At 47.5% G+C, this 12,399-nt stretch overlaps 1 protein-coding gene across 1 annotated transcript in view; it reads left to right on the top strand.

Moving 5' to 3' along the window:
* The window catches only part of bach2b (BTB and CNC homology 1, basic leucine zipper transcription factor 2b), a 44,995-nt gene that overhangs the window by 5,013 nt on the left and 27,583 nt on the right, over nucleotides 1–12,399 (top strand). Inside the window, exon 2 of the mRNA XM_029849302.1 lies at nucleotides 3,297–3,430. Within this exon, the coding sequence (XP_029705162.1) occupies nucleotides 3,392–3,430 (39 nt within the window). The 5' untranslated portion in view covers nucleotides 3,297–3,391. The remainder of the gene's footprint in view (nucleotides 1–3,296; nucleotides 3,431–12,399) is intronic.

The following is a 12,399-nucleotide window of genomic DNA, read 5'->3' as shown; positions in this document are numbered from 1 at the left end:
CATGTGATACCTTTTATTATATTACAGTCAAGACGATTGATTCTCCCCAGTGTTATTTGACTTCAGGCGCTGGAGTCCTGGTCGTCTTTCAGCTTTACAAGAAGACTCTCTGTCAGTGTGCTTGAAAGCATTCTGGATTTGTTGTCTTTCGTCACTCACCATCTTTAGGACCGTAGGAAGAAGGAGCACTCAGTCCAGCACAGTGGAGGCACAAAGCAATGAGCAGATCGCTGGTACAGGCAGTGAGATCATAGCTTCAGTGAAGGAGGGGGGGAGGGAGAGCAGATGGTGATGACCCCTGTACCAGGACCATGTCCCTCCCTGTGTCAGGACCATGTCTCTCCCTGTGTCAGGACCATGTCTCTCCCTGTGTCAGGACCTTGTCCCTCCATGTGTCAGGACCATGTCCCTGTGTCAGGACCATGTCCCCCCCTGTGTCAGGACCATGTCCCTCAGTTAAATATTATGGTCTGAATGTTTTGTGTGAGTAGGGTAGATTGTGCTGTACTTAAATAAATCATAATGCTATAATGCTGTTTCTAGACATGGAAGCTCTTGAGAACCAGACTCTTCTCAGGATGGGTGGATCCGATCCGGTATCAGTATCATGAGTTGTGACTGTGCTTTAATGTTATCTGCTGAAATTATTCCACCACTGGTTCCTTCCAGCTCGATTGCTAGCTGGCGGCAGAAAATCCACTTTGCCGTTAGCAGCTAGGAAGCTAGCAGGCTAGCATTTTGGAGGACTGAAGTTAGCAAACGTTTCCACACGTCTGCCGCGTGCAGCTAGTTTACCCTTGAAACACCACAAAACAAAAGAGCCAGACAATGTTTGCAAAGCCGTTATTCTGAGAATCAGATGCTAAGTCGGAGGAACAAACCCGTTAACGTAATCAAAGATTGGGAGCAGCACCACATGAGGGAGTGTGAAGAACCTTAAGAATGGGGCAACAAGACGAAAAGAGCCGCCAGGAATCACTTCTGGGTTTGTTTTCAGGATGGGATTTTTCCTGTTAGCAGGATTTCCTGTTTTTCTGACCTCAAGTTGCCTTTTGGGACATACGTGCACACATACTTTGCAATAGTTGCCTGTAGAGAGGAGTCTGTTACAGCCTCATATAAAATCAACAATAATGATGATGATGATAATAATAGTAAAGCAAAAAGAGCTCTCGTGTCGGATTGGTATCGTATCGGCAGATAAAGTCAGGTATTGGGATCGGATCAGATCGGAAGTGAAGAAATGTCAATTTGTTGCAACGCAGGCTGAAAGTCTGGCGACATCACTTGTATGAGCCTTTCCGGCCTCGGGGTCCATGTCTGCTTCTGGGGGCCATCGGCTCCGACACCTGCCCATCAACCTTCGGATTTGGGCTGGCCCCTCTGGATTATTCTGAGAACCATGTAGCGTCGGGTTCAGAAGGCGCTCTACAGTGAAGCGTCTGGCCCCGCCCCGCCCCAATAAACACAATCACGAGTGTGTCTCTCCGAGGACAGAGTAAACAAATGAGACGCTCTTCAGAAAGAGGCTTTGTTCTGTTGCTGGGTTTGGATCCCGATGACAAGGGTTCACGTTGACTGTCAGAGCTGCTTGTTCGTTAAGGCTCCAGCGTGAACCCGAGCGCTCCGCATCTACCTTCAGTGAGAGCCTGTTTCTGCGTTTTAATCCCACGCCAAGAAAATGAACCCAAAAGATTTTTTTTAACCTCATTAAACTAAGAAACCTTCTGATTTGGGTCATTGCGCTGGGGGTTGAGTTCCGATTATCTCTATCATTTTTTAGATGTTGTCAATCCCCTTATTCATTAAAGTGTCTTCATGAGCAGGACGGGCTCAGGTGGGGGGTCGCTCCTATGCATGGCCCTCATCTACATCGCCTCCATGCCATGTTCGGGGGGTTACTCCCCCCAGTTGTCACTTATTTGGAGCACAGTTCTGTTGCCACCGATCCCTGAGTCTGGTCAGGTTTCTGCTATTTTGGGTCCCCCACAGGACCTGATGCAGCACCGGCCTCGAGCCTGATCAGGGGAGCTAAAGTTTAGTGTAGAGGTTGATGGTCAGCTGGAGGTGCCCAACATGCTGGGAACCATCCTGCTGCTCAAGGTTTGAGGCAGCTTACAGGTTTGAGCCTGGTTCTGTCAAGCGTGGAACCTTTTTAACGGGTGGTTTGGTTGAGAACAGCTGTACCAGTTTGTGTCAATGTGTGTGTATGTGGGGGAAGGGGGGGGCATCCTGTGAGACAGCCCAGGTGGGACTTGGTGTACTGGTGTATGGGGAGGGAGAGATGGTTTTGCAGGGGTGCACCCACTTCCGGCCCCGAGCCTCGTGTAGCACCATAGCCATGAGATGAGGAAGTTCTGGGTTTATACCTTTCTTTTTATGACCTGTTATTACTAGTTTTCTTTTTTTAAAGCCGTTGTAAAACGGTTGTAAGCGTATGTGTAGGCCAGTTCTTAGTGGTAGAACGTAGGCCGTCTCCTGCTGGGTCTCCGCGTCCCAGTCCTTCTGGTGTGTCACCGAGGACAGGTGAAAGGACAGAGGACAGAGATGTGAACAAGCTGCACCTGTACCACTTCTCTTACGCAGACATTTCAACTTACATTTATTTTTTATCCATCCATCCATCCATCCATCCATCCATCCATCCATCCTCTACCGCTTATCCGGGGTCGGGTCGCGGGGGCAGCAGCCTAAGAAGAGAAGCCCAGACTTCCCTCTCCCCAGCTACCTCTTCCAGCTCATCCAGAGGGATCCCCAGGCGTTCCCAGGCCAGTCGAGAGACATAGTCTCTCCAACGTGTCCTGGGTCTTCCCAGATTTTTTATGTTTCAAAGAAATTACATGATTTTCAAAGCAGGCCGAATGACTTAAATGTTCAAGGTTATTAAAACCTCTGTGTTTGGAGGATGTTCCTGGTGAAGGTGACAGGAACACCTGGCCTCAGCAGGTGGACACGTGGGGATTCAGCTTTTCTGAGCTCCTCTGAAGTCCAGAGCAGCTCAGGCAGAACACATCTCACTGATTATCCATCATCAAATTCCACAGGATGGCAGTGGTTTTTCAACTCAAAGTGACATTTTCTTTCTGTCAAACTCATAAATGTGTCACGTGTCAGAAACGGGAGAAAAGAGCTGAACACTCTCCCAGTACAACACCTGCACCATCTCTCCCAAAGCTTTCTAGCATCCGTCTTTCTTTGATTTAAATCCTTTTAAAATGTTTTTCCTGCTTATTTCCTGTTGAACTAAGCATAGTGTGTATTTGTGGATGACGTGAGGGTGTGTGTTTACGCTGCAGGGAGGTCCTTCCCGCTCAGCCACCTGCCAAACATGACCTGTTGCTGACGGATGGTGATGTAGCTGGGAGAGCGAGCCTGCGCCGCTGCTGGATACATGATCACTACCCACCAACAGAGGATGAAGCACAAGACTGTAAGTAACATTTTTCTCTCCCCTGCTGTTGGCAGGAAGACTCTTTTGTTCCTGTTGTGGTTAAACTGTGAGCCAGAGGCGAAGGTGCATCTCAGCCACACACAGACCAAAAGCCGTTTCACTTTTAACGTTCCAGGCGCCGTTTTCAGAGAATTACTTTTTCCTTTCTATTCTTCCAAGGCAGTGATTCTGGAGACATCAGTGTCTTCAAACAGGTCAAAAGGAAGGTTCGCGGCTCCTTGCAGCGCGTGTCTGAGAAGTAACCAAGTAAACCAAGACAAGCCTGATAAATCTTGAGATTTAAGCCAACGCACCCTTATTCACACACCGTCACTCTCATAACAGAGCTGACAAACTGAATGCAGGGGTATTTAAGGGGTCAAATCGGACATTTCTTTGATGGAGAGAAACTCAGATGTTGGTGTATTTATGAACATTCACCACTAAGGAATCCTTTGTTGTGAAGTCTTTACACAGACGCTTGAATGGTGCCGTAGCAGCACGAGCTGTCAGACTTGAGAGCACATGGTGAGGCGTGTCCTCGTCCTCGCTGTGTGTGGATATTTGTCCCATTATTGACATTGGACCCGGGTCCTGAACGAATCCTGGACCTTCTCCAGCGAGTAAATGAGGGATGCGTAGTATAAATGTAAATGTGGGTGATGAATCAGCTTTTGGATTCAGTTCTGATGATGAAAACCTTTTCCTTCTTTTCAATGCTCGCTGTTCTTTGGTGTAACAAGCACGGTGACATGGCACAATACACAAAAGGGCTGGATTGTGGCCCCCTGAGGACCAAGTTTGAACATCCCTGCACTAAGCAGCAGCAGCAGCACAAATTCACTCTTCTCACGTTCAGGGGGAACTTTATCAAGTGTGATTCACAGTGAGCCTCCAGCACCTTCAGCAACCTCAGCAGGGCTGAGACGGCGAGGACTCCTCTCTGGAGAGTCGCAGGGCGGTCCTGGGTTAGAGGTCCTTAGCTTCACCGTAGCTACAGCGTCGTCTGACAACTGCTGCAATAAAAGTGTCCTCTCCATGAGGAAGAATCCTAAATTATTCATCAACAAGTTCTGGTCATCATCTCTCAATTCACATCACCATCTGCAAAAGATCTTTCGTAGGTGGACGACGATCCTAAAGACACCTTGCTGTCACCCTAATAGAGTCCAGAGCTGAGCAGCGCTGCTAACCTGCGGGCACACCTCAGAGAAGCTGTGCGTGCAAGATGGCCCTCGAATCTCCAAGAACTGGAGGGATTTTGTATGAATGGACGAGCGAAAATCCGCTCAAACGCAAAGCGAGAGACTTCCTTTTACGAGCGCCACCGGCCGCTAACATGCAGCTGTTTCTGCACTCTCCTGTTTCCTGCACTGTCCTTTTGAAAAACCTGAAAATATTAACAAAGATTTTTATTTGTTTCAATGATAAGTGAGTTTATGCCTTTTGGAGATCATTTGCTTGCTTAACTGTTCACAATAACAGAACTTTTGGCTGGAGGAGACAAACCTTCACATGCTTAAGTTTATTTTTGGAGACGAAAATTCAGAAGGGATGTGGTGATCGGACGGAACTTTAAGGGTAAAACAAACAACGTGAGAATTATTTTAGCCACTATGTTCCTTCAGCTAAAGTAAGTAACCCATTGAGGAGATTAGATAGAACCTAAAAAAAACCAATAATAATAAACAGCAAAGAACAGTTTCCATGAAATGAGGAGTGTGAAGTGTGTGAAGGTTGCTGGCAGAGTGCACTTGGCCGAGTGGCAGTAATGCGAGCACATGTCTTTGAGTGCAGTTGCTTGTTGCCTGGGTTCGTGTGAGGCCTCCCTCAAATATCTACGCTTGACTGTACGAGCTTGTCTGCCCGTCTGCTTCCCATGATGCACCTCCCCATCTCTAGCCTGGTGAGGGCAGTGAAAGAGGCCATTGTTCTTGTCACTTTGAGGCATGTCGCATGCACTTATGACACAGAGTGGGAGAAATGATTCCCTTTATACCTCTGGAATGTCTTTGAATCCATTCTGTGCGAAGAAGTGCTGCTCTTTAGAAGACTTTAGAAGACAGAGGGTTTGCATGGTGAATGTGCTTCTGTATAAAGTAGCAGGATTGGACCATACAAAAGCTGTTTAAAGGAGAAAAGGGGGGAAAGAGAATGCACAGTTGTTCAGTTCACTCTCCTTATCTGTCGGCCAACCTGAGCACAGACCACCTCCAGAGTCTAATTCAGGAGGTCTGATCCCCCCTGGACGGAGTGGCCTGTTAACACTTTGCATGGAAACGAGTGGCTTTTATTGTTTTTCACCCCGATTCTTCTGTGATTGATGTGTAGCAGTACTCGGTTGGGAAGTCTCATGGATTCTTCCTGCATGATGTAATGTTCTGATGATCCGCTGTGTTGCATGCCATGTGCAGTCACATCAAAACAAAGAAATACCCTCCCCCTGAAAAGGTGGACCTCTGTCTTCTCAGGCAGATCATTTATGCTTCGCGTAGCACCAGACCCTTTGAATTGCCTAAACAGGACGTTCTTTGGTTCGACTTGCGTGAGAACATTTGATCCTCTCCGTTCTCAAGTCTCAGTCACATAAAGCTTTGATTCTAGTCTACGTGTATTCTTGGTTTAGGTTATTTCATCCGGAGCTAAATTGTAGGAGATCATCTAAACTGAGACAACTTTAGCAAGGTTGTGCAACATTATCCCATCTTTCATCCTTCCGGGACAAAAAGATCAGGTCACTTTTGAGTGTTGTCAAAGTAAAAGCAGGTCAGCACCTGAGGTTGTTTGTTGCAAGCTAAAGCTAAGGCTAAGGCTACGGTCAGCTGCCACTACCCTGCTGCGGCTCATGCTGCTACCGAGTGACTTCGCTACATCTGTGTTAGGGGGCTCTGAAAGGATCCAGATGTTTCAGAGTCTGGAAGCTGCTAGAGCTTCACACAGACCAGTCAAGGCTCCAGGACTGGAGCCTCACGCCCAACTCACAGGACCACTAGAAACAACCCTCTTTCTCACCTTGAAATACAGGTCGACACTTCTTTATTGAAGGGCGTCATATGAATAAGAAACCACATGAATCCATTAGATTACACAACCTGTGGTACATATGGATGCATGGAAATGAAGCTTTTATCAGTAAGGAGGATAATTGTGTGGACTTGATTGTAAGGATGAATTAGAAATGAAGACAGGAAGCTACTGTTGCTCACGGGGACATTTGTAAGAGACACTTCCTGTTAGATCAAAGCTCCAGAAACATAAAAACCAAGTTTTATCTCCCGTAGAAGCATCCACTTCCTGCACGCTGGGTCTGGGTCTGTTGGTGATCCTCCCTGAAAAGCTGCTGCTGCTCTGTTTCTTTGCTGCTATGCATGTGGCCCAGGAATGTGTGTGTGTGTGTGTGTGTGTGTGTAGGGGGGGTAATGGGGGATTCCCACTGACTTGGCTCATCTTGCATTTGCCTCTCGCTACGATTCTCCCACAGAAATCACAAAGTTTGTTTCTGTGTTTGAGCTGGGGGCGGGGGCGTAACTGTGATGTCAGCGTTGGGGTCCGCTGCACAGTGGCTGCTCTTCTCCTGCACGTTCATGTCTAGCCAGCCTTTAGGGCCACGTGCATCCATTTATTTTATTATGGGAAATTTGTTGTCAGTGGGGGGAGGGGCTGTCGTGTCCAGCAGCTCTTCCCTGGGAAGGCTGGATTGAGTTTCCGGTTTTCCTGCTCTGACGCCTGACACCATCATAGATCAGTAAAAGTTCATTACCGTTAGGTTGCTTTTGCTAAACAGAGCTAATCACACATTTAAACAGAAAGTGAACCGATCAGATCTAGCATGTTCCCTACACAGACGATACTTTTGCTCCTAGTACTCGGTTACCATGACGAGGAAAGCTGATGTCCAAAATCAATGTTGTAACATGAGTGTGTTGTACATTATAGAACGGTAGCCATGACAACGGGGATAGAAATGGAGTACAAACAACAAGTGGACTCTCACTTTCTGAATGGAGGATAGAGGATTCGGGAAAGTGTCCCACCATGTGGTGAAGTTGGACATTGTGCCAGTCCAATTTTATACTGCTGCCGTAGATCCCAGGACACATTGCCATGGAAACCATTATGTGGGGCAATTGGCATAGGCGTACTTGAGAGACCTTCAAGGAATATATTAGTTGCTGCATAGACAACCCCCCCCTCACCTTTGACCTCTGGCTGTTGTCTCCAACCCCGTGAATTTCTGCCTGTTCTCAGGATTTCAGGCCTGTGTGACAGAAACCTGCAGCTCATGTTAAAAACAGCCCAAATGACCTTGGCTGAGCTTTAAAGTGCCAGTTTAAATGATAAAACTGGCCTGTCTCTCTTCATCTTGACTCATTTTGGCAGAAGAAATGACAATTGCATCGATATATTTGATGCCTTTCGGCTGCAGACCTTCATCCAGGACGCCTCTTTAGAACTAGTAAAGCTGTGTTGGCAGCACAATAATATTAGTTTTTATCGTGGGACAGATTTCTGTCTTGGGCGCGCTGTTTACTTGGATATTTTCTGCCTGGTTATCATCTTTAAAAAGGGAAAGCGTGGTCAAGGCCGTCATGGCAACGCGCTGGTGTTGTTTCAGTCCTAGATATTCCTGCACCATCGACCTCCGGGACGTTAATCTAATTCCTGTGAGTCGTGTGGATGCTGTTTAATGCACCGTAATCTCTGTCCGATCTGTAAGTCACTGCCTTTTTGTAGTGGTGAAATCGCTGACATGTCTGAAGGCAGCGCTACATCTGGCCCACCTCAGCGCAGCTTCATAGCATGGATAGTTTGGGTGGAGCTTTGAAATGATGATTTATTGTTAATGAACCCACTAAACTGTAACTTCCCACAAATCCAGTTCACCAAAAATGCTTTGCAGGGGTGATGATCTCAGTGATTGGGAATGGGATTGGGACACAAATGTCCTAGTGTGGTGAGTGAGCGGCTGAATGGGCGGGGCTCCCATTTGTTGCAGGGGCTCATTGAGGATGTTTTGGTTGGGGGGGGGGGGGGTTGCACACTGCAGACTCACTAAACCGCTGGCATCGAGGCTGGAAATATTCACCTACGGAGCCGAGAGCAGGCGGAGAGACCCCAGCAGTCCTCCTGAGCAGGCGGTGGGCGGGAGGAAGCCTTGGAATGCACTCAGACACGTCTTTTACTGGCTGAACTTGGTGAACCCTGCCTGACTCAACCTCGGCCACCACAGCCAGTCCCTTTCACCTCCCGCTTTTCCCCAGTATTGTCCTGTAACTTACCCTAATGCCTCCCATTTGCCCGCCGCTCCTCTTGTTGATATACTTATCTTCGTGCCTTCTCATTGGCCGGTGGCATCTCTCATGTCTGGAGCCTTCCACCCCCCCAGACTCATGCTGCTCACCCTTCTGCCACTACTACAGACATTTGATTTAGAGCCAGTCAGCCTTATTTTGCTCTCTGTCCAAAGTCATTGTCCAAACAGCTCAGCCAGCAAGTAAGTGCTTCTACCTTCTGTCTTTCTACGTTATGCCGTGATTCTCCACATCCCTGCAGAAAGTAGGTCACATCCCACCGAAGCAGAAGTATGAGGCAGCAGTTTACTCACTGGCCTCACATTGTGTCTCCAGGAAGCTTGTTGCAGAAGAGCTGTTGAGCACACCAGTTCCTGTTTGACATCTGTTTCCAGAAAACGTGCAGGGCTCAAAGCTCCCATTCACCTGCCTGCTTCAGAGGCACTTCAGCTGCTCCATCTGTAACCTGACACCTTTCTCCTCCTGGAAAACAAGGATCTGCTGATGTGCCTCTAGTTGACTGCGTGCCAAGAATAACTCAAATCAGGAAAGACGAGTCTTTACACAGACTGCGGGGCCGAGGCCTGCCAATAATTAACTCTCCAGGTATACGGTGCGTTTTAAGAGACAGAACCGGGCCGTGGCTGTTGTTGACACTTGTTGTGTGCACAGACTGACCACAGATCAGATCCGATCCCCTCTCCACGTAAGGAGGTGCACATGCATGCAGCCTCTTTATAGCACATATATGGTGTGTCCCACTAAAGGCTGCACAGCTGGGCGGCAGAGAGCAGCCAAACAATGACAACACTCCCAACTGCTGAGCCCCTTCACAAAGCTACACTGTTATTACGTGTTATTACACTGTTATACATCAAGCAGCTTCTATGTTTTTCATGCAAGAACAAAGGTTTTTATCACACAACATGGAATTCTTAGTTCTTAAACATCTGGAGTATTTTAGATTGAGGCATCAGCTTGTGTGTTTTCAACATTTGAGGGCGGATTTTCAGGATTTTCAGGACTTTGTGACGACACCACCGAGCAGTCGTTACAGGTGAGGCCGCTATAATAACAAGAGGAAATTGGCTGACATGAGCAGACAACGGCATAATTTCAGTGTTGTGAAAGCGAGAGAGGTCAGGATGGTTTTCCAGTGTGAAGCATTGACATTCATTTGTGTTGCCGCACACTTTTACCAGATGTCAGCAGATGTTGCGTGAAATGCCACACCGTTAGTCACCCGTCAGATCAGAGTGCGTTCTAACCCACGGCCCTCCTCTGCACCAGCCTCTCGTTTTAGCGAAAGGTCTGTACATTTTCCTCTATGGAAACATTGACTGTAGTTGGTGTGTGCAGCGAGAGTGTGTGTGTGCGTGCCATTGCTCTCAGTGATTCAAAGTTTCCATTTACTGTGGAACTATTACAAGATGTCAGCCATCGTTCATCACTGCTTATCTCCACTAATGTAAAAGGAAGAAGAGCTTACAGGCACGTGCACAGGGGTCACTGCGAGGGGTCACTCCGTGCACTACTGCTCCAGTGTAAGAGTGTGTGACTGTAGATTTGTCTTCCTCTGAGTGAAACGCGGACTTTTCTACATCTGGAATTCCTCCCTTGCTTCTTTTCAGCCCACCAAATTCCTGTGACTGAGGAAGACTCTTTATGTAATGCTCACAAGGCAGCCATACGATAAGCGCGTGCAGCCATTGCAGGTTGTGATATAAACCAGTGCAGAAGCTCAACTCTGACTGGCCGGGCAACATTTTAGAGCTGTGCTCAGGAGCGTTGATGAGCAGCCTTGTGATTCCGGATTTGTGTTCCTCACCTGGCAAATGTCGTAAATTCTTAAGTTTAAAGTCACATCATGGCATTTAGATAAAGGAGCACGTCTCTAATAACACAGATAAAATCACTGTATCCGTGATTCTGTTTGGTGACAGGTTAAATCAAACACATCTTGTAAAGGTCAAGTGTGCTTGTTGCTCCTGCCTGTTTTATTTGGCGGCAACCATGAGGGCAGAGCGAAGGCTGAATTGGTAATTAACCAGTATCCTCCACTCTGCCTCCCTCCCCCCACGCCTCTCCTCATTCCTTTCACAAGAGCAGGGGCACCCAGCATAATTGGCGGAGCTTTGATGGGACGTTGCCTCGCTAAGCCTCTCAATTCTCCTCAACAATACATGTCCCCTTCATCTGCAGAGCCAATTATTTGCTGCATAATGTGGAATTTCAAAGACGTGTTCTAGATTTCTAAACCGTTTGGGGCACAATAGCTTTGCCTTATCTCAGACAGAGCAAGCTGTGCATTTGAAGCTTTTGACCCAGTAGATTGTCAGCAAATGCTGGTCAAGCATTCTCCTTGCTGCTTCTATTAGGAGAACACATGCACCAGCACCGTGAAGCTATTTACTGTGTGTAGGAAAGAAGAGTCCTTGGGAGTCCTTCCTTCAGCGCCGAGCTGTTATTCTTGTGGAACAGCCTGTGAGTCATTTCTGGCTTCCACCTTCATAGTATGACTCAGGAGCTTCGGGTGAAAAGGTTTCAGACAGCATTTGGCTGAATATCTGTGTGTATAAGTGAAAGCTCCTCCAGAATTAAGCAATGCTCCTTAATTAACATGGCGTGTCTTTAGCCTGTGAATTGACCCTTTCATTACTGAGCTATAGATTGGTTCATGTGTCCTGCTGTCCACACAGCGCAGGGCTTTAGATGACAACAGGCTTTTATTCTTTCTTATCATAACGGGGAAGCGTTAGCGAGCTCAGCCCGCTCCTCCCGCCGGAGGTTTCATCGGTGGTGCTTCTGATGGTGGACACGAGGCAGCCGAGCTAGTCCACGAGCTGCTTTCTGCTCACACTGAGTAATCAGAGTGTTTGGGGCCACACGTGTGCGCAACAGGATGATTGGAGCCACATCCAAGTGTCTATCCGTTGTTCCGCTTCCTACTGGAATCACTGTAAACACGCTCAGCTCCCCACTCAGGTAACGTCAGAGGACAGATGGTGATGCTGTGACTTATTCTGCATGTCAAAGGCTCCAGGCTGCAGCAGCAGCCAGCAGGTCCTCACTCACAATCACACCACAGATCACCAGCGGTTACAATTTAAAAACGCACCTTTTTTACAAGCACAGGGTCCCTTCTAAGGACCGTTTTAGACGCCTCAGGCATCTTGGCAACCTCTGACCCACTATAGCAGCGCTTTAACTGGTAAAACAAAGGCTGGTTTCCACATGTGCACGAGTTCCTGTGCACGAGTTCCCTGTCCCTCAGCATGGACTACGTCCTGCTGTGGGACAGGTGTCCTGAAGTTGCAGCTGTTGTACTTGATGGCTTTCTTGCTTCCCAATGTTGGTGACTGACCCATAATTTGTCAGGAGCGCTGAACTGATCCAGGAGCTTTATTAACTATCATTGCTGGTGCTCATCACCACAGAAAAGCTGTGAGGAATCTCTTCCCTCCCTAATAGATCCAAACATTTTCATCTTAAACTGCTTACTCTTATCCTGTCATTGTCTACTGAGGCACAGCACAAATAGACAAGCTAAAGTTGTTTTTGGCATTTTTAAAGTTTGGGATGCAGCTAGCTGTTTTTTATTTTAATAATAGAAAATATTGAGCAAACTAATGAAAGATCAACCCTTGTACGACTTTGAACCTGAAGCCTTTTATATTT

Source organism: Takifugu rubripes, chromosome 16 (genome assembly GCF_901000725.2).
Source record: "Takifugu rubripes chromosome 16, fTakRub1.2, whole genome shotgun sequence".
NCBI lineage: Eukaryota > Metazoa > Chordata > Actinopteri > Tetraodontiformes > Tetraodontidae > Takifugu > Takifugu rubripes.
The sequence above is the reverse complement of the archived record's forward strand: the minus strand, read 5'-3'. Positions and strand labels throughout refer to the sequence as shown.